The 25,448-nt window shown below is 46.4% G+C and overlaps 1 protein-coding gene across 1 annotated transcript in view; it reads left to right on the top strand.

Moving 5' to 3' along the window:
- LOC144767890 (phospholipase A2 inhibitor and Ly6/PLAUR domain-containing protein-like) overlaps nt 1–25,232 on the top strand; it is a 108,981-nt gene extending 83,749 nt beyond the window's left edge. The window contains exon 5 of the mRNA XM_078651240.1: nt 25,108–25,232. Within this exon, the coding sequence (XP_078507366.1) occupies nt 25,108–25,232 (125 nt within the window). The remainder of the gene's footprint in view (nt 1–25,107) is intronic.
- The last annotated feature ends 216 nt before the right edge of the window (nt 25,233–25,448 follow it).

Genomic DNA, 25,448 nt, shown 5'->3' with positions numbered 1-25,448 from the left:
GAGCGTGACGGCTGGGGTTCGTCACCAGCATGCAAGGGGTTAAAGTAAGGGGGTGTGGGCTATGGCAGTGGCCATTAGCGAGTGAAGTTGGTAAAGTATACGACAGGAAGAAGGAAGGCAAGTGTATTTTGGCAGGGTCAAGGACATGGGGAGAAGGGAGGGAGAGCACAGTATTTGTGAGGTGCTTTGGGTGCGCAGGAGTGGTGCAGTTGAAGGGGAGCCTGAACCCCAACCTTATCTAAGGGCATGAGCGGAAGGTAGGCAGATGAGGGGGATTTGCCACAGGGAGGTTGAGCCAATAATGATGTAGAATAGACAGAGCAAAAATAAAAGAGTGGCGAGGGTATGAGTAGTCAGTGTATGTTCAGGTGGTGTTAAGTATCTGTTTCGTGTGTGTTGACACCCCTCTTGGAGACAGAGGATGGCATGGAGTACTCATGATGGTCATACTCTTAAGAGATACGTATGGTCAGTGCGCTATAACTACGGGAGAGTGGGTGCCAAGGGGGCTTGGCACGCTAGCGTCTTTGCAACTGTTTGGGGGGCAGGGGAGTAGATGGTGAGAGAGTAGCTCTACCATGGGGTATGTCTCTACGCCAACAAGACAGATGACGGATGAGAAACTGTGAATGTATGAAGATGTATAGAGGCCACTCAGAGAGATGGGGAAGGAAAGGAGAGTGCCCTGCCTAAGGGAGGTTAACTGATACAAGAACATATATGTGAGCAAGTATAGCAACACCACCAGAACCAGTGCCACAAATACAACCACAAACAGGAGCCTCAGCATCAACATCAACATTGTGATCCACTGGTAGGTCTCAAGCCGACAAACCAACGCCCCATGGGATCAGGAAAAGTGCTGTCTGCCATAACAGGTAGAACAGGCCATGCAGAGAGTATCATGCCAGAAAGGGGCAACAGCTGGCAGATGTGATGTAAAGCCATTTCATAGTTGAAGGGAAACATTGCATGTTTCTCATTATGCTACTTGTCATGGTCTGCCACGCTCAGATACCCTGGGGAGCATGTGAACACAAGCTGTCCCTCAAATCTGTCTGAGCTGTTTCTGCTACAGCGACATTCAGAAGAGCTCCTCTGTGATTAGTCAGGTGGAATGCTCTGGCGGTGTTGTAGCTCCCCTGCATGTGCAGCCCCATCCTCTTGTTGAGATAGGGGGCGGTGGTGTCCATGGCATACAGGGCCAGACAGTCCAGGAAATGGGCCAGTTTGGTGGAGTCAAGGAAATCTCTGGAGCGGCGATCCAAAGTAATCCACATGCTATCCAGTTCAAGAAAGCCACATTTCATATCCTAATTTTAAGCTGCAGGCACAAGGATAGAACTGTATTCTTTTTAGTGCTGGTCTCTGATGAAAAGTCCACTGTGATGTGCATCCTGTTTAATAAAAAGGGTTTGGGCATGACATAGAAAATAGGTAATCAGCAGAGGAAGTCTCAGCAGAGGAGTGAGTATTTTAGGGCCACATTCTATGTACACTCTGAATTTCCAGCTGGGACTGAAGGACAGAGCCGTATTGCATGGGATAAGATCCAAGAGGAACGTACTGGTGTCATTGCGTTCTAGACATTCTGGTATTCCATAATAGCAGATGTTTAGGTTGGCCAGCAGTCTTCAAAGTCAACTTATACTTGGGGGATTGTTGTCCAGTTCCAGCACCTCCATGTGCCCCAATCAGCCTTCTGTGTTAACTAGCCACCAGTCCACTATGTCCACTTGTCTTGAAAAAAGCTTATGCTGCCCTATATGGTCTTGAGGTCATCATGCAACCAGTTATATTCAGGCCTATGAAAGATAGCTTGAGGAGGTAAGTTTGATGGCGTCTGTTCGATTTTTCAGTGATGGTGATACAGAGTCTGATTTCTTACCGCCTACCGCACTGCACCTTTGGAGAGTTGCTGGTGAGAGGATTTAAATGAGAATATTGTGTTAGGATCCGGGATTAGTAACAGATGTAGAGAAGGCAAGGCCCAGGTGCAAAGGGTTGTGAGACAGGTGAGAGAAAGCAATCACTGTCCAGTCCAGGTGGGGTTAGACAGTGGCGCTGCCCAGCATGTCACCACTGCAGGAAAGTGTGAATCAGCCAAGACAAGTAGTGCAGTAGCATCAACAAATAAAGGTGTATCATCTCAGGTCCTGGTACTCCAGTGGGTTGACCCATAAAAAAAGGGACAGGAGGTAGACGAACAATGGACTGGATTGCATTCCATCCATTGGCAGGGGATCCGGGCATTGGTGAGAATGTCCATGGTCCAACAATCTCTGAGAGGCATGGGGGAAAACCTATAGACTAGGGCTGATTCATCAGTGGGATGGCCCATAAAAAAGAGCAGGAAGGACACTAACAATGGGATGGGTTGAATATCATCCAGGGGCAGGTGATTCGATCATTGGTGTGAGTGTCCAATGTCTATTGTCTCTGGAAGGTGTGGGGGCAAACCTGTCGACTGGGGCTGAGTTAGTGTGGAAGGCCTTTTGAAGAAATGCCTAAGCAAATAGTAGGGGTATTGGCTTAACTTCAAGGCCCAGAGAAATCATGGTTTCACTATGGTTCTGATATTGGAGCCCTCCGCTGTGATGATAAGAATTGTGTCCCTCAAAGGAGCCCTTTGCATTGAATTGCATGGTTCACTTGTGGTAGGCACTGCTGAAGCCAAAGGGGCTAGTCCAGCAGCTTGGACGTGGCCAGACAGCTAAGGTCATCTGTGATGGGCAGTGGGAACAGTAGACCTGCCAGATCCAATCAGCTCCAATCAGCATGATGTGATGTAGTTGGGGGGCACGGGCAGCAATCACAGCTGCCCAGCAGGAGAAGGGGCAGTAGTGCCCTGTAGTGTTTTAAGACTTCAGGACCACTGTGGCTGAGGAGGTTGTTGGAGCATTTGATATGGCTCGAAGTATGCACAGATGTCCACGAGGCATGGTCCCACTGGGGGAGTGAGCAGGAACGGCTAGGTGTAGAAGGAGGGGCCATGTTGTTCTCCGAGACATCCGGAGCCACACAGAGTGGGGCAATCTATGACTGTAGAGCCATTCACTCCCACCTAATCAATATAAATCCAGAGAAATGCTTTTCATATTTTTTTTTTTTGTCATGCCTGTTGGGGAAAGAGATGATAAGATAAAAAAGTAGATGGAACACAATACAATTCTTTCTGTCCCTGCAATTCTTAACATTTCTGCTGTGAATAAATGGCCATCGTACAGTACATCCCAAGGGAATACACCACACAAAATCAATACTTTTCCAAATAATGGGACGCTACAGTACATAGTAAATGTAAATGTAAATGTAGACGTATTTGTAAAGCGCACTGATACCCCGGCAAGCAGTGTGTCCTGGCGCTGTACTCATACCGCTAGGGAACCCATCCTGGCTTTTCCCCGTGAAATGTCCACTCCTGGGCATCCCCGGGGTGCAACCAAGCATCCCCAGCGCTGTAGGGGGCCGTTGTGGAGGTTAAGCAAGCTATTGCCCAGAGTTGCAGCGTGGGACTCATGCTCAGAGTAGGCACCGAGGCGAGAAATCAGGTCCGAGGAATTATGAGCCCAAGATCCGCCAAATCAGCCGAGGCGGGATTTGAACCCTGGTCCCGGCCAGGCCTCTGTACCAGGGACTGCCGCTCTAAGCAGTGAGCCACACTCCTCCACATAGTATGTGGCAGGTGATCAGCATGGGGGTCATACAGCTTTCCTAACACCAACGGTCCACTCTTGTGAGCCCAGCGAGCTACATACTCACCATGGCAGGTCCTGTATTTCACCACTGGACACAGACTCAACGGACATCCAGCATAAATACCAATAAAAACCAATACCTACATAGTCATTGTGTGTGTGTGTCTCAGCTACATTCTCCCAGGTGATTTTATAAATGTTGGGCAGGCTGTGCAATTTCTCTAGGGTGCAAAGTCCAGTCAGTCTCCAAAACATTTCATGTTGGAGCAACAGGGACAACAGGAGTGTGTTGTTCTTGCTGTACCCCCCACAAAAAGAAAGATGGTTCATATTGCGACACTGGTAGCCTAGAGGATAACAGTATGATGAACCACAAGGATGGATCTTTTGTGAACTCCCACCAAGGTGAGGTAGCATAAAAAGATATCAAAATAAAAATAAAATAGTTTTAGTTCCTATCAGGAATGAGGTATAAATCATTAAAAAAAATTTGCAGAAAGGGTGTACCCTATCTACCCTGGATATCTCAGGGTTCCCGTCATTAAAAAGAAACTCCGCAAAACCACTATACACTTCTTTGAGTAAAACACTGCATCAGTGACTTCGCCCTCCTTAGAGGACAAGCAATCACCTCCATTGCGGGGCACAAGCGAACGAAACAGACGGAACTGTTAGAGTTAGAACTGGCTCTGCAAGCAGCTGACACAGAGCATTCCGCAGACCCCTCACCGGAAATGGCGCACACCCTGCGCTCTCCGACAACAGCAATACAGGGACCATCTCCAAAGACAGACAGTGGACAGCATTACAGCGACAAAGTATAAAATTTACGACGTAGGTGTTAAAGCAGGTAAAATGTTGGCCTGGCTAGATAGGAGAGGCGATGGCCCTAGGGGTATACAACAGCTATGGACGAGGGAGGGACAACTTACAACACACCCAGAAAACATACTAAACGCACTGGCAGAACACTTTCGGGAGGTTTACACTCTGACTTTGGAGGTGACGTAGGCAGAAGTGGCGGATTCCCCCCTACATATAGAGATGCCAACTCTTACACCGGAGGCTTCCTCAGACCTGGAAGCAGATCTAACGACTGAGGAATTGCAGGGAACTCATTTAAGTACTTAGGCATACATATTACAAAAGATGCAGCAGACTTTTTCGCTAAGAGCGCCTGAAGCACCATGTGACACATTGGGCGTCCTTGCCCCTTACGCTTCTGGGTAGGGCTGCACATGGGTAGGACTGCACTATATAAAATGATGGCCCTGCCTCGGTTTCTTTATGCCCTTGACAACACTCCCTACCCGGTCCCACCCCGATACTTTAAGCAATTAGCGGCACAGGTATCGGTGCTTCTCTGGGGTAACCGGCCGGCACGCATAGCGCAGGCGGAAATACATAAAAGTTGGTACGATGGCGGGATAGCACTGCCGGATTTACAATTATATTATTGGGCGGCGCATCTTAAGGTTATTAACCTGTGGAAAAGTAAATTTTGCCATGTTCTGTGTCCCTACGTGTCCCCCATCTTATGTTATGTGTGCATGATTAATATGCATATGTATTCCCCATGTTCGATTAAAGACGCAATTACAGTTGTGTCCATCTCTAGTATGCCAGTTTTCCAGTTCTCGTGAAAGCTACGAGTATCAGGCCTATGTAAAGCTACGTTGCCACGTTTCCCAGTGCGCACGTTATTCCATTGTAAAGTCTCCGTTTCTAGGCCTCAAAAGGGCCTGGACACCAGATTCAGCTCCTGTCTCCTGAGCCCTCGCTGAGGAGCGATACAGCCCCCACCTGTATTCCTGACCCTTCACTTACTTCCTGCCTCACAGTGCCCGGCCCAGCCTGGCTCTGCCTGTTAGTCTGCCAAGAGTATGTTATGATTCTAGTTATCAGTCCAGCCCTCCTTCTCTGCATTCCTAAGCTACTGAATCGCATCAATAGTTTCCGTCATCGTCTAGCCTTTACGTCTCCATGTAAGAGAAATACTGTATTTATGGTCATTTAATATTCTGCAACACGCACTACATGTAGAATAATGCATGCACCAGTCTTAGAGTCTGTTAGCCTTTACCCCGATAACTTTTAGTTTATATCAACATGTTCTCTAAACATCAGATACTAGATAGTGTTAGGTACATGTCGCCCTGACTCTCCAGACTTCAGTCTCTGCTCCTAGCGCAGAAGTCATAGCCCCCAGCTTCTCCTAGTAACACGTCATTGCCAGTTTGCGCGCACCACTAGGTCAGAGGTCCCGGCTCCTTAGGTAGCCCCCTCCATGTTTCCGCCCCATTTATGACATATTCTGTTACGTTTACATCACATGTCTATGTATACGCCTCCTGTTACACCTACTTTCACCCTTATCTTTTGCGACTGCTATTGACCACACCCACTGCTCCGCCTATTGTATGTATTGCAATGCAACTGTTTTAGTATATATGCTTGTGTACTGTTATTAAATGTTATCCCTTACGCCGATTCCGATTCCCGATCCTGATCCCTGTCCCCGGCAGCGCTGCCAGGGGCTGCCATCCTATCCCTATGCAGGTTGTCCTGTTCCTGTCCTTTATGCTGTATTAAACCTGCAAACTCCTACTACCTCGAATCTTGACTCTTATTTATTGAGCTATCTGTTATTACTATGTCCAGTCAAACCTAGATCCGGTATTATTTATTTATATACCACATAATGGCGCCCGAATAGGGACTTGCCCTTTCCCCACGTGCCGGTGAAGCCACGTATGCCCCCTGACCCTCTGCAGCCGTGACGGAACTCTTCTGCGCACCGGCAGATATTTCTGCTTCAAGTATCCCTCAGGCCCACGGAGGAGACGGAGGTTGCGGTCCAGCATCCAGACGAGGCGGTGGAGGAACGCGGCGAGTCCCGACCAGAGCCCAAGCCGAGAGTCCAAGGTCCGAGGTATCCGGAGGCCCACCCGTAACAGAAGTCCGAAGTTCGTCCGTCCGGCGTCAAAGCAGTCCAGTCCAGTCCGAGGCCTTCCGTTCTTGCTGCCCGGTGAGTACCGTTGCTGGGGTAGTATCTAGACAGGGTCAATCTAATTGTCTCTGGTCCGTGGGGTTTGGTGGTACACAGATCCCAAAACGAAGTGTCCACTTCGGTGGATGCGGGTCCTGACGTGTCTCTTTATGAGACCGGTAAGTTTCGTACTGTTTTAGCAGTGCATCTAGTTTCTGTTCTAGTCAGTTCTGTTCTCGAGAAAATTCATGTATTCTGTTTTCCGTATTCCAGGTAGTATTCTGTTCGAACTGTTATTTTAAATGTTCTTCATGTATTTTAATGTCGTGGTATGAAAGTGGTGTAATTATCGTGTTCATTGTGTATTGTATTGTGTCTAGATTACAGTTCCGTCATGCCGTTGTTCTCCAAACTACGTCAGTTAAGAACTAGGAAAGGTCTGTTAGAAGAAGCAGTTCCTGTCCCGCCTAGGGACAGTCCAGGTCATTTTATGTATCAGAAGCATGGCATAAGTGCCATATTATATCTAGATTTATGGGTAGAGTATACCAAACAGTTAGAAGAAAAGTATAGATGGCCCGTATCAGGTACGTGGGATGCCGAGTGCATCATGCGAGTAGAAGAAGCATTATGGAAAAAGAAAGCCAGACAGTCACAGAAAGATGCCATCGAGTTATGGCGCAAAGAATCTCATAAAAGAACCGAAAAAGAAATCAGAAAGTCAGAATTAAGTAGAGAATCCTTAGAACGAGCCCAAGAAAGGGAACTCATCGAAATAGGTGAACGAGTTAAAACCGAACAGTCAGACAGACAGAGGAATGCCCTCATTAAGGGTATGTATCCTCTTCTTGCCGAGGGCTTGCCAAAAGCAACCCCGGAGGCATCCAGTAATTTTCCGCCACCATTAGTTCCGACCAAGCTACGTCACAAACCGACCGCAGCTGATATTTTCATCTCGTCCTACTTGGACGACACAGTCCCAGAATATGCAAATCCTGTTCCGCCAGTCCCTGTAAATCATGCAATTCCTGCTCCTCCAGACACCGGAGTACCTGCCACGGTACCCCCGGTCCAGCCTACATTACAATTTCCCGCCGCGCCAATATGAAGAGTGTCAGTCGACGATTCTAGTTTAGGGGCCGCAGGAGGAGGTCCTCCTGGTACCCCGCCACCACACCAACGAGTAACGTTAGTCGAGTTACATGAATGTGCGTTGCAGCGTACGCCCAAATATAAGTCCGTTGCAGACATCCGACGAGCTCTTACTGAATGCCGCTATGATCCAGTCGCAGGTGATGATAGTACGGTTATATATTCCATACGTGTAAGACGGGTGACCGGGTATTTGGACACCCTACCGAATCTGAAAGAAGATCTAGACAGAATATATCGTTTCATCCGTACAGGGGATGATCCAGAAAGTATTGGCGAAGCCATGTCTCAAAGGAAAGCTGAGATCCAGCTCATGATATTAAAGTTTCTGATTAATTGTTTAATAAGGGAACAAGATTACCCGTCCAAAGATCCGAGCGAAATGAGAATCCTGACAAGGTGGAGTGATAATATAGCCGAGGGTAAACACAGAACTATCAGTAGTATAGAGAGTATGTACAAGAGAATTCGTAAGGAAATTATAAGGTTACACGAACAACGTAAAGCAGCACAAGTAAGCGAGAAAGAGAATGACTCTTCTACGGAAGAGGTAGAGGACGAGAATCCCGCCAGAATAGCGTATGTAGGAAAATCTAGATTTCCAGACCGCCATTTACGCCTAGAACACAAGTCAGTTTTTCATCGTCCGGCACCAGAGCAAGGTTCTCTAGAACAAGTATTTCAAACTACCGATCATATTCTGAAATCACAAATCGGTTATAGTAAGTTAAGTACTATGCATGAACAAGAACTAGCACGATCAGCAGTCCGATGGATTACTGATTCTACCACTTTTCCAGACGAAATAGTGGCACAAATGTTTCTGAAACTGCCCCCAGCCGAGCAGCGACTGGTGGGTATGTATATGATCCAGCACCTCATCACATTGTATGAGGGTCAACACTCTGATCCAGGTCCGTTACATGATGTCCTGAACGAGTTACTCCAGTATAGATGGAAAGGTTTAGGTACCGATTTAATTAGTGTCATTCTAGAACAGCGTCACAAATATAGTGCGTTCTTGAACCCGCATTTTGTTCATGTCTCACCTCCAGAAAGTAAACCGTTTTACATAGATAGACAGAATCCGTTACGAGAAGTACACCCAGTCAGGACAGCAGATGGTGAAATGCAAAGAGTATTTGTTTACACCCCGATTACAAAGATGGAACTCTTAGAGATGAAGAAATTAATTCCTTGTCACGACAAAGATCCAGCAGGGTTCCACCGAGAATTAAAAGACATGCTCCGTATGGGAGAATACATGTATCCAGATATTATTAAAATGCTAAAGGTCCTGTTGCCCGCAGGGGTATACGAGAAACTCAAGGAAAAGGAATGGGAGGTGGGAGAGAAAAAGATCGATTGGGCAGTTCTAGAAGCTGAAGATAAGATACGAGTACCAGGTACCGGTCTTGGAGAGAAATGTAAAGAATTACCAGAACTGTTAATACAAGTTTTGCCCAGATTATTAGCCACTAAAAAGGAAGACTGGGATGCAATCTCAGCCTGTAAACAGAAAGAAGACGAAGACACTAGTGATTTTTATTCTAGATTTGAGAAATGCTTTATTATAAACAGTGGCTTGAAGACGAGTAGCGAGTCATACCCTCATCTTTTTGTTACTAAATTAGTCGAGAATTCAAGTCCACAAGTTAAGAATCGAGTTTTGAAAGTCGAAAGTACATGGCAAGCTAGTACCCCGTCCCAGATGTTACAGATGCTCCAGTACCACCAGAATAGAATCAGAGAAGAGCAAGAACACGAGAGAAAACGTATGAAAGACACGAAAATGAAAGTACTAGTTGCACAATCTGTTCCACAAGACAGTCAGAAGAGGGGTCCGAATCAAGCCAGTCATCCTGCAGCTCCCGTTAAAGGGACATGCAATTATTGTAAACAGCCAGGTCATTTCATAAACGAGTGTGCAGTTCTGAAACACAATATAGCTACTGGTAAGACTAAAGAAAGACCACGTCCGCCGAGACAAGAACAAGTTTCACAGACTTCTCAGCCACAGAATGCACAACAGACAGTTCCAGCACCGCAGCCTATTGCTGCAACACAGCATGTTACACAGCAGATGTACCAGTATGCACAGACAGAGTATCCAGAGTATCAACAGTACTCATGAAACAGCCTAGAGAGGGAGGTAGGCTTGCCTCTCATCGAGATTCCTGTAGATCAAGAAGGTCCCTATGTTCATAGTCAAGTACTAGGGAAAGACAGAAAGTTTCTGATTGATACAGGGGCAAGTAGGACTACCATCAGTCACGCCGAGGTTCCAGGGGCTCCGCTCTCAGGCTCTAGAAATGTTTCCCTTGGATTTTCAGGAAAGCCTATTGTAAACGAGATATCTAAGCCAGTTACTCTAGAAGTAGGTCCATTGTCCCGCACTACTGATCTATTACTTACGAAGTCATGTCCAGAAAATTTGTTAGGTATTAAGACACTGAAAGAATTAGGTGCAGTCATATGTTGTTCCCCAGAGGGAATACGATTGTTTTTACGTGACTTCAAGGGTCACTATGTTTTACGAGATTTTGATCCGAGATTGTCCAATGTTCCGCAGCATCTATGGGCACAAGGTCCAACTGATGTTGGCTTCATGCAAATCACACCCCATCGTGTGACTCTCAAACCAGGTGTAGTGTTACCACGAATCAGACAGTACAGATTACCACCTGAGGCTGTAGCAGCCTTATCCAAAATTATTGACGAGCTCATGGCTCAAGGAGTAGTTGTAGAAACTGACTCCAATGTATGTAATTCTCCGATCATTCCAGTCATGAAACGTACTGATCCAAATGCACCCCCAGTATATCGATTAGTGATTGACCTTCGAGAACTCAATAAATGTATTATTCCCCAGTACCCAGTTGTCCCAGATATTTCATCCCTATTGACAGCCATTGATTCCGAAGCCTCGTTTTGTACAGTCATAGACCTCAAGAACGCGTTTTTCAGTGTCCCCATTCATCCAGACAGCCAGTTTCTTTTCGGATTTTGTTTAAATGGAAGGAGCTATAAGTTCACACGAGCTCCTCAAGGTTTCACAGAAAGTCCTAGCATTTACAGTCAAGCACTTAAGAGGCAACTAGACAACATTCACATGCCAACAGATACTGCCCTGCTCCAGTATGTCGATGATCTACTGATCACAGCCCGTTCTGAACGTGCTTGCGAGCGAGCATCACTTACAGTCTTGTATTTTCTCGCCGAGATGGGGCACAAGGTGTCCCCTTCGAAGCTTCAATTCTGTGTCCAGCAAGTGATCTATTTAGGCCACTTACTGTCCAAGTGGGGTAGGCAGTTGACACCAGACCGTATCCAGTTAATAGCGAGTCTTCCTCAGCCCAAGACACAGAAGGAGGTACGTGCTTTTATCGGCCTTACTTCTTATTGCAGACAATGGATTCCTCAGTATGCATTTCTAGCTAAACCACTGATACAGTTAACGACACAGGAGGCAGCCGTATCGACTGTCCTCCCTTGGACATCTGAACATACACTTAGTTTCAATGAGTTAAAGAAAGCCTTATGCCAAGCTCCAGTTCTAGCTACACCGAACTACAGTAAGCCTTTTACACTTTTCGTCACAGAACGCGAAGGTACAGCATTATCTGTTCTCACACAAGATCAAGCAGGACAGTACAAGCCCTGTGCTTATTTTTCGAGCACATTAGATCCTGTAGCCCAGGCTCTGCCTGCGTGCCTCAAGTCAGTTGCAGCCACAGCACTAGCTATCAGACAAAGTGATTCCATAGTTTTAGGACATTCCTTGACAGTACAAGTTCCACACTCCGTGGAAGTTCTTTTAAACCGAACACAGACTCAGCACTTGACAATTGCACGTTTAACAGGTTATGAATTGACACTGTTCCAGCCACACATAGAAATCACACGCTGCAACGTTCTAAATCCTGCTACACTGTTACCGTCAGTTACTTCAAATCCTGTCACACACGACTGTGTGGAAGTAGTTAATATTATGACTAAGCCAAGACAAGATCTGACAGATATTCCATTACCAGATCCCGACCTGACACTTTATGTGGATGGTTCATGTATGAGAACAAGTACAGGAGAACTAGTAGCCGCGTATGCAGTGACTACTGACACTGAAGTTATAGAAACACACCGTATTGACACCCTGTCTGCTCAAGCAGCAGAGCTAGTTGCTCTGACACAAGCCTGCATACACGCTAAGAACCTGAAAGTCAATGTTTACACAGATTCACGCTACGCATTTGGAGTTGTACACGACTTCGGAGTGCTCTGGCAGGAGAGAGGTTTCATGACTTCTCATGGAACCAGGATTCAGCATGGTCTCCTTATTCAAGCTCTGTTAGATGCCATACATTTACCGACATCTATTGCTATCATGAAGTGCAAGGCACACACGAAAGTTACTGATATTATTTCTCAAGGTAACGAGCTAGCAGATCGCACAGCCAAGCTTACAGCACAGACTCCAGACATTCCAGTTAATCCAACACAGACACATACTCCCGATCCGACTACCTGTATGACAGTTAAGGACCCTACTCAAGATGTCATAGATATCCAGTTACATGCTACTCCCGATGAAATCAAGAAATGGTCCGAACAAGGAGGGGTCCAGACAGATCAGGGATGGGTGACGAAGGGTAGAGCCACATGGTTTCTCCCCGACTCTATGGTTCAAGTCATTATCAATACCGCACATAGTCCAGCACATTTAGGAGAAAAAGCTATGTTAGACAGTATCCAGAACATTTGGTTCAACAAGCATTTACGAGCTGCAGCCAAGCAGAAAGTCCGTACCTGTATGATATGTTGCCAGTTTAATCCAGGTAAAAGTGTCCCGGTGGAACAAGGTGGATTCCAGCCCCCTGACCACCCTTTTGAAGTCCTCCAGATGGATTATATTCAGATGGAGCGATGTCGAGGTTTCAAGTATGTCCTCGTAGTTGTATGCGCTTTGTCCAGGTGGACAGAGGCATATCCAGTCCCAGATTACACAGCCGCGACCACTGCCAAGCAGTTGGTTCGTGAATTCTTCCCCCGCTACGGACTCCCTAGGGTCGTATATTCTGATAACGGCCAGCCATTCTCATCTGAGCTTATGAAACATGTTTCCCTTTTGTTAGGGTACCAGTGGAAGTTCCATTGTGTACGCCATCCTGAAGCAGCCGGTCTCGTAGAGAGACATAACCAGACCCTGAAAATCTGCATTGCCAAAATATGTAAAGAGAAAGGTGTGGACTGGTTAGTAGCTCTGCCAGTCGCTCTGTTTTATATGTGCATGGTCGCACATTCCAGATCAGGTCTGTCCCCGTACAAGGTCGTATTCGGCCGCCCCCCTAATATGTGGGGTACACCTAGACCCCGAAGTATTACCGATGTTTCAAGTAATATGCTGACAGATTACCTAGCTTCCTTGATGTCTGCCCTACACTCTTGTCGTTCACAGGTTTCCGCCGCATTTCCAGACAATACCGAGGTGGCACCGCATGACATCGTTCCCGGAAGTTTGGTCCTTGTAAGGAACTTTGATCGTTCAAGTCCGCTGGAGCCTCGCTGGAAGGAGCCAAAACAGGTCCTCCTGGCCACCCGTACTGCCGTCAAGCTGGAAGGCAGGAAGGGCTGGGTCCACCTGTCTCACGTGAAAAAGTTTTATGGACTAAAGACTGTTTCCAAGAACATTTCCGAGGATTTTAAAGACTGCCAAAGTACTATTCTTAAGGACTGTCCCGCAAAAGACAATGATACAAATCCCTCCCTGTTAGAGAAAACTCCGCAACAGGAGTATAAGAGAAAATTAAGGTCTAGTAAAATAAGTCAGCCAGTTTGATTGTCTAAGTCCTCCCCTAGGTGAAACGGTTAGACCGGTTTCTGACATGTATAAAATAGACCCCCAGAGTGAGAGAGTTAGTCAAAACTCAATCCGATGTATCGTTTTTCTAAGTTTCATATTGTTTTTCAGCCTCATGATTACCTGCACAAGTTATGCATTTTATTTGTGTTTTCCAGTTTCTCATGTAAAGAAGTCTTTCAATGTTACAGTAGAGCACACGTTTAGTGATCTGCCTCCTCATGAACTATCTTATCGTCTTGCTATGCGTAACAACTCATTTATCCGCATGTTACATTATTCACACCAGACCAGCAATGCCACTAATTGTTGGGTGTGTGGTCGACTCCCCCCTTTCCAGACACCGAAGGGAGTTCTGCCACTCTTTCCTTATCCATTTTCACATAATGGTTCGTGTGGAGCATGGTCCACGTTAACGTCATCCTCAACAGATATGTCTTTTCTTAACAGTACATGTTTTCCAGACAAGCAAGGTCTTCCCCACAGAACAGGGTTAGATCTAGAAAATGAAGTTTATAATCTAGGTAATTATTCTTCGAATTTCATGGTCCTGAATGTTCAGTCTGATACTACTCCAGACTCACCTGCTATGTCGGTACTACCAGTCAAAGGCGAATTATGTGTCAGAAAGAATGGTTCCGTACATGTAGGACATAGTGATTGTACTACTATTGTCAAGTATAGTGACAGTAGGAAATCTATTTTTAAAGCTTCACGTCATTCTTATTTTGTTTGTGGTCAGACCGCATATGTTCGTCTGCCCCTCGATTGGGAGGGAACCTGTTACATTGCATTCCTACTGCCACCAGTTTTTCTAGCCCCACCTGACTACCATAGGAATTCCCACCTAGTACATACTAGACACAAGAGAGACCTCCCGATTGTCGATTATACTGAAACTGCTCTAGAACAATATATAGATATCAATAAAGGTGTCTTTCCCTATTTAGGTACTGTCGTGAATAGTAAACTGATACGTAGATTAACCAGAACACTCGAAGCAGTAGTGATTGAGACTACCTCTGCTCTAGGTAACTTAACCGAAGAGCAATCCTTTATGAGAATTGTCGTGCTCCAGAATCGTCTCGTCCTTGACGTCATACTGGCCGATAGGGGCGGGGCATGTAGAGTCATCGGATCTAGTTGCTGCATTTTCATTCCTAATAACGCGCCGTCTGTTTATTCAGCTATAACCAGACTCCATAAAATTGCCCATATGTTACACCAAGATCCAGGCACCTGGACATGGTCCGGTTGGTTCTGGAATATTATTTCCGCCTGGGGATGGAAAGTGTTGTCCTTTCTAGGTATTGCAGTAGCGATCATATTCAGTTGCTGCCTCTGTATACAATGTGGCCCTGCGATTTGCGGCATTTGTGCTACCTCTTGTATTCCTAGTCCCGAGTCCCGTTCTAAATCCCGTTCCAAGAAAATTCGAGACGAGCAAATGATACTGTATGAAATGATAGATGGTATCATGAATATTGATGTTTCCTGATGGAAACGTAGTGACAAGGAGGGAATGTGGAAAAGTAAATTTTGCCATGTTCTGTGTCCCTACGTGTCCCCCATCTTATGTTATGTGTGCATGATTAATATGCATATGTATTCCCCATGTTCGATTAAAGACGCAATTACAGTTGTGTCCATCTCTAGTATGCCAGTTTTCCAGTTCTCGTGAAAGCTACGAGTATCAGGCCTATGTAAAGCTACGTTGCCACGTTTCCCAGTGCGCACGTTATTCCATTGTAAAGTCTCCGTTTCTAGGCCTCAAAAGGGCCTGGACACCAGATTCAGCTCCTGTCTCCTGAGCCCTCGCTGAGGAGCGATACAGCCCCCACCTGTATTCCTGACCCTTCACTTACTTCCTGCCTCACAGTGCCCGGCCCAGCCTGGCTCTGCCTGTTAGTCTGCCAAGAGTATGTTATGATTCTAGTTATCAGTCCAGCCCTCCTTCTCTGCATTCCTAAGCTACTGAATCGCATCAATAGTTTCCGTCATCGTCTAGCCTTTACGTCTCCATGTAAGAGAAATACTGTATTTATGGTCATTTAATATTCTGCAACACGCACTACATGTAGAATAATGCATGCACCAGTCTTAGAGTCTGTTAGCCTTTACCCCGATAACTTTTAGTTTATATCAACATGTTCTCTAAACATCAGATACTAGATAGTGTTAGGTACATGTCGCCCTGACTCTCCAGACTTCAGTCTCTGCTCCTAGCGCAGAAGTCATAGCCCCCAGCTTCTCCTAGTAACACGTCATTGCCAGTTTGCGCGCACCACTAGGTCAGAGGTCCCGGCTCCTTAGGTAGCCCCCTCCATGTTTCCGCACCATTTATGACATATTCTGTTACGTTTACATCACATGTCTATGTATACGCCTCCTGTTACACCTACTTTCACCCTTATCTTTCGCGACTGCTATTGACCACACCCACTGCTCCGCCTATTGTATGTATTGCAATGCAACTGTTTTAGTATATATGCTTGTGTACTGTTATTAAATGTTATCCCTTACGCCGATTCCGATTCCCGATCCTGATCCCTGTCCCCGGCAGCGCTGCCAGGGGCTGCCATCCTATCCCTATGCAGGTTGTCCTGTTCCTGTCCTTTATGCTGTATTAAACCTGCAAACTCCTACTACCTCGAATCTTGACTCTTATTTATTGAGCTATCTGTTATTACTATGTCCAGTCAAACCTAGATCCGGTATTATTTATTTATATACCACAAACCAATGGATCCATGCATCTCAGGACGACCCAGCGTACAGGGCAGATAGAGCACAATTGGGCATGAATAACATGCTGGCCATACTTTATAACAGAGGATTAACGTCAACACTGGAGGGTCCCACGAAACACACGGCCATGTTGTGGTACACGGCGCAGACAAGGCTGGGATGGAAAGGGATTATGACTAAACTTACCCCGCTTTGGGACACCAAAACAGTAGGGCTTCTGCGGCGCAGCAAGGGGTTTACACAATGCGACAATATAGGCATCTCCACGGTGGGAGATTTGTGGGACAGAGGAACAGTGACACCATTTGCCCAACTACAGCAACAATATGATCTGGGCCCGACTGAGACATACAGATACGTGCAAATACGGCATGCATTGCTGGCAGTGCTCCCGCCAGATACTGAGGTCCTTTCCGCTGGAGGACCGCCTACTCACTGACCACATGTACAAGCGTACAACATCACTTACATACAAGAAGCTAATTAATAACATGCCAGTCCCGACGGTTTCACTACGGGGTAAATGGGTGACCGAAGTGGGTGACATGGATGACTCAGAATAGCAAGAAGCCCAGGCGTCGCCCAAAGAAGTGAGATCTCTGCCAAGCTTCGGCTAGTGCAGCTTAAAATACTACATAGGATATATTACACCAGAACCACATTGCATAGACTACAAAGGGCACAACATCCATATTGCCTTAGGGGGTGCGGGGAAGAGGGTACTTTTATACACACCATATGGGAGTGCTCAGCAATAGCAGATTATTGGCGTCAGGTGCTACGCACAATATCGCAGACAATGGAGGTGCCTCTTCTGCCAGAACCGCGAAGATGGTTACTCAATATATGGGAGCCCAATGATCTCACACGCCATGGCCAGATATGGGTAGTGTTGGGCCTCATGATTGCTAAAAGGGATATTGCGCAGAAATGGGGGGCAGCAGACTTACCTTCGTTGGTAAAACAACAATGGGGGGGAGAGAGAGAGAAGTGGATTCAGTCTCCCTAAGCGTCATGAATAAACAAAGTAGAATCCACAGAGTGGAAGTTCAGTGGTCCCACAGGGATGGGGAGCACACCGTGTTTTTAAATGCCCCTCACACACCAACAGGCCCCTTGGTGTCATGCTTCATCATCGGGGCCTTCGCACCCCTCTACGGGATGCGGCGTGCTACGACAGAACGACTACGCAGGAGCACTTGGTAGTGAACTATGTGAGGGAATGTGTTAGCGTGATGTGAGTGAGGTGAGGTGAAAAAGTGATTAAAAAATACCTGGCACTAAGGAAAAGAGAAAATTTTATTCTGTCCCTGGCTGGTATTAGTAAAAAGTGCAAAAACTGGTTGAAAAAATACGTGCTAGGGTATATCAACCAACAACAGTGTCAACATGTTTCGGAGTACAAGACTCCTTCTTCAGGACGAGGATATGCACTATGATCCCCACCTTACTCACATGGAATGTGAAAGTGCTCAAAAAAATAATTATAAAAACAATGTGTAATGTACCTATCAATGTTTTAAATGATGGTTTGCTCGTTGCGCCCAATTGGCGTTTGAAATATCTGAAAAGAAAAGACAAAGTAAATAAACTAGTCGGATGTCCAGGAACATAGTGGATTTGCTAGTCGGATGTCCAGGAAACAAGAAAAACGAAAAAAAGGGGAAGTATTCCTTTTTGTAACAATGGTAAGTATGCAGAACTCCACTGTGGGTCTGGTACCTTGCGAGAGAAAGACATTTAAGGGGGACATACAATTCAAGACACAATCATACATACATAGACGCAGTTTTCCTGGTATACATGGGAATGTAAAAGATGGTATTTTGTAGTGGTACAGGCTTACTTAAGTTTCAAAGTGCGGATGGCCCCATGAGCCTTAGCGTGGTATTGGGGGTATCACTCCTCATTGCCCAGTCAGCAACCTATAAGATAGTAAATAGCGGTATTCAAGGAGGTGAAAAATAGAGATTAACAGCCAGGTTACTAGTGAGTGAGAATACACCCTCAGTTTCAACCGGCTCCTACTCACGATGACTGCAAGGACTGGATGCCTGCCTTCCCCTCAACGCTGCTCCGCTGCAAGTGAGCTCTCAAAGCGGAGATTCGCATTTTATACCCTCAGGGACGGTTAATTAGTTAGGGAAAATTGAATAATTGCAAGCGGAAGAGGCCCATATATGGGTAGATGCAAGGTCTCTGTTTAGAAGAATCCCGGAGCTGCGCAGAGCTTGGACGCGCTGGCTCAAAGGTGAACAGAAGCCCAGCGCGCATGCGCAGGGCAGGGCCGGTATCGCGGTAGTGGCGTGCTTGCAACGCATGCGCAGACCCTGTTATGGGGACTGGAGATCCATGACGCGTCGCGCATGCGCGAATGGATAAAAAGCGGAGATAGAGCATACCGGTAAAGGCAAATATCTCATTAAGCCCTGTGACATCGGTGCCCAGCCGGAACACCCAACGTTGCTCCTTTTCCAACAGACCAACGTCTGTGGGAAGTTGTTCAATCACTGTCCAATGTACATCGTTGGTCTGTTGGAAAAGGAGCAACGTTGGGTGTTACGGCAGGGCACCGATGTCACAGGGCTTAATGACTCCATTCCATGGAGCCAATTACGTTAGCTTCATAACACTGCATGAATGATATGATAAGTGACATAGGACTGCAACCCTTTTGTGTAAAACCAGCATCCTCGGGGTTATAATGTCACAGGGAATGCCCGTGCAATTGCTTTTCCGACCCTTATAGTACTTTTTCAATCCCAAGGGTACACACAAAACCCCCCAACCCCCCCCCCCCCTACCGAGGAGGGAGGTGTTTAGGGCCAATTTGACAATCACCATTGTTTGTATTCTACAACACCCTACTACATTGTATATTTGGCCATTTGATCTGCCTCTGTCTCCCACCATTGGTGAATGATTGAGGGAACCAGTGAATTTATACTTTTTGAGATATTTGCCTTTACCGGTATGCTCTATCTCCGCTTTTTATCCATTCGCGCATGCGCGACGCGTCATGGATCTCCAGTCCCCATAACAGGGTCTGCGCATGCGTTGCAAGCACGCCACTACCGCGATACCGGCCCTGCCCTGCGCATGCGCGCTGGGCTTCTGTTCACCTTTGAGCCAGCGCGTCCAAGTACTGCGCAGCTCCGGGATTCTTCTAAACAGAGACCTTGCATCTACCCATATATGGGCCTCTTCCGCTTGCAATTATTCAATTTTCCCTAACTAATTAACCGCCCCTGAGGGTATAAAATGCGAATCTCCGCTTTGAGAGCTCACTTGCAGCGGAGCAGCGTTGAGGGGAAGGCAGGCATCCAGTCCTTGCAGTACTCGTGAGTAGGAGCCGGTTGAAACTGAGGGTGTATTCTCACTCACTAGTAACCTGGCTGTTAATCTCTATTTTTCACCTCCTTGAATACCGCTATTTACTATCTTATAGGTTGCTGACTGGGCAATGAGGAGTGATACCCCCAATACCACGCTAAGGCTCATGGGGCCATCCGCACTTTGAAACTTAAGTAAGCCTGTACCACTACAAAATACCATCTTTTACATTCCCATGTATACCAGGAAAACTGCGTGTATGTATGTATGATTGTGTCTTGAATTGTATGTCCCCCTTAAATGCCTTTCTCTCGCAAGGTACCAGACCCACAGTGGAGTTCTGCATACTTACCATTGTTACAAAAAGGAATACTTCCCCTTTTTTTCGTTTTTCTTGTTTCCTGGACATCCGACTAGCAAATCCACTATGTTCCTGGACATCCGACTAGTTTATTTACTTTGTCTTTTCTTTTCAGATATTTCAAACGCCAATTGGGCGCAACGAGCAAACCATCATTTAAAACATTGATAGGTACATTACACATTGTTTTTATAATTATTTTTTTGAGCACTTTCACATTCCATGTGAGTAAGGTGGGGATCATAGTGCATATCCTCGTCCTGAAGAAGGAGTCTTGTACTCCGAAACATGTTGACACTGTTGTTGGTTGATATACCCAAGCACGTATTTTTTCAACCAGTTTTTGCACTTTTTACTAATACCAGCCAGGGACAGAATAAAATTTTCTCTTTTCCTTAGTGCCAGGTATTTTTTAATCACTTTTTCACCTCACCTCACTCACATCACGCTAACACATTCCCTCACATAGTTCACTACCAAGTGCTCCTGCGTAGTCGTTCTGTCGTAGCACGCCGCATCCCGTAGAGGGGTGCGAAGGCCCCGATGATGAAGCATGACACCAAGGGGCCTGTTGGTGTGTGAGGGGCATTTAAAAAACACGGTGTGCTCCCCATCCCTGTGGGACCACTGAACTTCCACTCTGTGGATTCTACTTTGTTTATTCATTACCTTCGTTGGTAGCCTGGCGCAAGAACATGGACCTTGCTATGATCGCAGAACGGACAGTGTACGCAACTAGAGGGAGCCCCCGGAAATGGACTTAAATTTGGGCGGCCTGGAACACATTTCGAGGGAACATCTGTGATCCGCTGCCTAAGTCCGATACTGATAGCTCGGATGAGGACTAAGAGAGGGGGGGGGAGAATAAGGGGGAAGGAGGTATTGAAGGAACTGCAACCGGATATACAGTATACTATTGATTTTGTAAGGAAACTGTATTTAGATATATGTAAACGAATCATGCTAAAAGGATGCTTGATTACTGTCAGTACTGCCTATTTGTTGATTGCATTTAATAAAAACATTAAAAAAATGTGCAGAATAACAAGTGAGCATTTTTGGGTTTTGAAAATCAGTTGAATTAAAATTTAACATGTCCAAGATTTAGTGTAAAAGAAAAAGGTAAACAAAGATTTCAAAAACAATAAAAAAATGCAATGATTCGTCAATAATCTCCATAAAATAATGTGGGCGATTGATATTTATTGATGACAATGTACAGTTGAAATTATTTCTTACCAGTTGTAGGAGAGTAGGGTCTGCTTCCTATGGTCACCCCCACTTTTTGCTGTGATATTCTGTTTTTTTTTACTTTAGACTGGCTGTGACCCTGATTATCAGGACCACAGCCGGGCTGTTCTCTCTCTAAATTGATACCATGTACTTTAGGTACATACCAGACTTAACTTCAAAGAAAATGCCAAAGAAAGTTCAGTGGACAGTAAGCTGTCAGAAGGCATTTGATGACCTGAAGCAGGCCATGTGCACTGCACCTATTCTGCAAAGTCCAGACTACTCCAAGGAATTCATTGTTCAAACGGATGCTTCTGAATTGGGTGTGGGTGCTGTTCTTTCACAATTGAATAAAGACGGTCAAGACCAGCCAATAGCTTTTATTAGCAGAAGGCTGACCCGTAGAGAGAAACGTTGGTCAGCTATTGAGAGGGAGGCCTTGGCTGTGGTTTGGGCCCTGAAGAAGCTGAGGCCATACTTGTTTGGCACTCACTTCAAGATTCAGACAGACCATAAGCCCCTCTTGTTGCTAAATCAGATGAAGGGGGAAAATCCCAAACTGCTCTGGTGGTCCATTTCCCTACAGGGGATGGACTTTACAGTGGAACATAGACCTGGGACTGACCATGGCAATGCAGATGGACTCTCCAGATATTTCCACTTAGAACATGAAGACTCAACTTGTAAAGGTTAGTTTAATATCCCTGTGTTTGGGGGGATTGTGTATGAGAGTAGGGTCTGCTTCCTTTGTTCACCCCCACTTTTTGCTGTGATTTTCTGGTTTTTCTTTAGACTGGCTGTGACCCTGCTAATCAGACCTACAGCCCAGCTGTTCTCTCTCTAAATTGTAACCATGTACTTTAGGTACATACCAGATTGGGTATTGGGTCACTCTTGTGAGCCTCTGTATAGTGTACCATAGGTACCCGGGGCATAGGTGCATCCAAGGCCTACCAGGGGCTGCAGCATGTATTCTGCCACCCCTGGCTGGCCCTCCAAACTGACACCACAGGTCTGTTCACACAGCCTGGGTAAGGTGGTGTAATCACCCCTTACTTAGATATAGTATACCTATATCTACCTATATATATATAGAGACACATATGCACCTACAAGTCACTCCTATGGTAGGCCTCGACAATCCTGGAGGCAGAGTGCTTGGTTTTATGTTCAAGGGTGCCCCAGCATGAGCTGACTCCCTCTGCAGCTTTCGGAACCATCTCCTTATAGCTGTTCTATGATATAGCCATACCATATACTCTTAAATGCATTATAATCCTCTTGGTTAATGCTAACTTTGGTTTGGCTTTATCAAAACATGTCGTGTAAGGTGTGAAACACTTTGGAATACTACCCCCCCCGCCAATTTTGGCGGCGGGGCTAGCATTCCAACCTTCTAGAGGGAAAAGACATGTAGGTAACTGATTTACCCGGTTAAAATTAAACAGAGCCCCAGCATCACAAAATGGATGCTGCTGCCACAGACACGAGTCTGACCTCCTGCTGCTGGACGAAACTCCGGCAGGGGAGGCCTGGACAATAGGTTTCCTGCCTTAGGAGGTGCTAGCACCTGCCCAGAGAGGCTTTTAGTGTATTGGGGCAAGGAGGGTTGCAAAACGAGACACTGCCTGGGGCACACAAGGTGCTCCATGCATAGCCCGGTTCAAACCAGTTGCTGGGGCACTCCAGCCCTACTCTGGTGCGAAACTGGACAAAGGGAAAGGGGTGTAACCACCCCCTTCCCAGGTCTAAAAATAGGAGGGACCTATCAGGTAATCCAGCCCCTTTTATTAGTATAAAGCCCTGGGGAGCTGTGTCCCCAGGACTTTAGATTATCCTGGAAAGAAACTCTGATACAAAATTCTTGGACCTTCAACGTTCTATTCCGACTAGAAGACTGAAGACATCTCCCTTGTGGTCAAGGAGTGACCACCCTTTGCAAACAGGCACCATCAGTAACTTGCCAGTTTGCTTTGTCGACGCTCCTGCTGGAACCTGAAGACTCAGCTACTCAGGACTGGACTTCCAGACTTTTCTGACTCCGACCCACATCCACAGCAAAGCTGAGACCCGTGGCGGACACGAGAGATGTGGGACGAGACTCCCTGGACATCCTGCATTTCGCTTACTGCATCGACTCCTGAGGTAACTCACAGTTGTGCATTGGGGTACAAGAAGCCCCAGACCCGAGCACCATGTGCACTGAAGCTCAGCCCTCCACACTCCACGAGTGCCGCGTGTGGCCTGCTCCTGCATTTCAGCTCGATGCGTCTTCCCTGTTCCTAGTCTGTTGGCTAGAGAGCCCCCTGAAGACTTCCTTTTGAATTTACACCACTGGCCTGGTTGCTCCAGGCTTGCTCCAGCTTCCCTGCAAAGGAGAAGCGCCCCAGACCTTGCTGGTCTGACTCGAAGCCAATCTTCACTTCTTGCGTGGATTGCGGTGGCCAAGGCTTGTTGGGTCCAATCCGGATACCGACACCGCAGTCAACTAGATCCTTCGTGGGACAGCTGGTATCCAGCTCCTGGTCATCTTCGACACCTCCTGGACCTCGTGGCTGCAGAGACAAGCTTCACCTCTTCACCTGATTGCATCTCGACATTGCCTGGTTCCTTCCTGGTTCCTTCCTGGTCACTGGCTAGTGACACAGACTCTGTCCCCTCTGCTTTCAGGTTCTTCAGATCTGCGATCCACCCTTGGATCCACCCGGACACTTTTCCTCTGGTCGCCTGCAGCACTTCTTAGCAGATCTCCATTGAAAACATCGACGAAACCCGACACAGAAAGGCACCTATGCACCCGGCTTTCCTGGGTGAGGTAACTCAAGTACTCCGGTGCTCCCATGGGTCTTGACTCTTGAAGTGTCCGAGTTTAAAGGGGTTTTGTCGTAGTCCATCCGGAAGTGCCCTGAAACAGTAACTTTGCAACTTCTTCGTTCTCCATTATAACTCAATGGTAACTCGCGACTGTGTTTAGACACTGCACACTCCTCCCGTGGGCCTCCTACTTCCTAACCTTTGGTTGTTTAGTGTAGCCCCAGCGATTCCCCAGGCCCTAGGCCTATTCTCTGTTTCTGTCGTGGTTCTTACACCACTTCCTTAGTATATGGTTTGTGAGGCCCCTAGGGCAAAACTGTATTTGTGCAACTTATCGTATGCCAATTAAGTAACTTGTGATGTACTTCGATCTCTGACCTCATAAAGAGTGCAGAGGGGTTGTGTTTAGAATACATACATATATATTTGATATATACCTTGTGTGGTGTCCTTTCATTTGGTACTCAAGGGATTATAATTGGTAAAACAGCTTGCTTCACATGCTCTCTTGAAGTCTTAGCCTATGACTGCTGGTCCATGCTACCACTAGGATAGCTTTCTATAAGGTTGACTTTACACCCACCATCAATAAGGGTTGATTAGACTGGTGCAAGGTGCCCACTAGAACTAGTGGACATCATATGCCAGGCTAACTTCTCACACCAGTCAAGCCGACAGTGTACTTGTTCCATGCAGTGCTCCTATTTCCACCATAAGGACATGTATAAACCTTTTGTGAAAGTCACAATTTAGTCTGGAATCCAAGAGCCTGGAACAACTAGCAGTGTGTGTATATGAGTGACCAATCGGAGATCTTAGGAACTTTGGGCCAGGATGAGTATGATTTCTTTCCTAGATGGAGAACATATTTATGTAGCAGCATTGCTAATGACTGAATATTGTCTGGGTGTTTTTTTCACAGGTGACACTTTGAAACCGTACAGCATAAAAGGATGTGCTACGCCAGATTTCTGTAATATATTCGACCAAGTGGCGACCGAAATCTATGCTGATGACATACTGTGTGTACCTGCCCAAACGCTGTGAGGCCATTATCCACACCTCTGATGCAGCCCCACCCCGGCTTAGTAATAGTCAAAAGAAACATTCCTAAAGCTCAACCAGCGCCTGCCATGAAGAGGAACACTGTAAGAATGAAGCAGAGGAACTCATGTCAGCCTCCCTGGGACACTGAATACAAGGAATCAATGTGCATAGTTCTGTTCATGCTGCCATGTTGTTTATGTACCATCAGCCTTTATA

The sequence above is a fragment of the Lissotriton helveticus genome, chromosome 7 (genome assembly GCF_964261635.1).
Source record: "Lissotriton helveticus chromosome 7, aLisHel1.1, whole genome shotgun sequence".
Classification (NCBI taxonomy): domain Eukaryota; kingdom Metazoa; phylum Chordata; class Amphibia; order Caudata; family Salamandridae; genus Lissotriton; species Lissotriton helveticus.
Note: the sequence above shows the minus strand (reverse complement) of the source record. Positions and strands in the feature narration are given on the sequence as shown.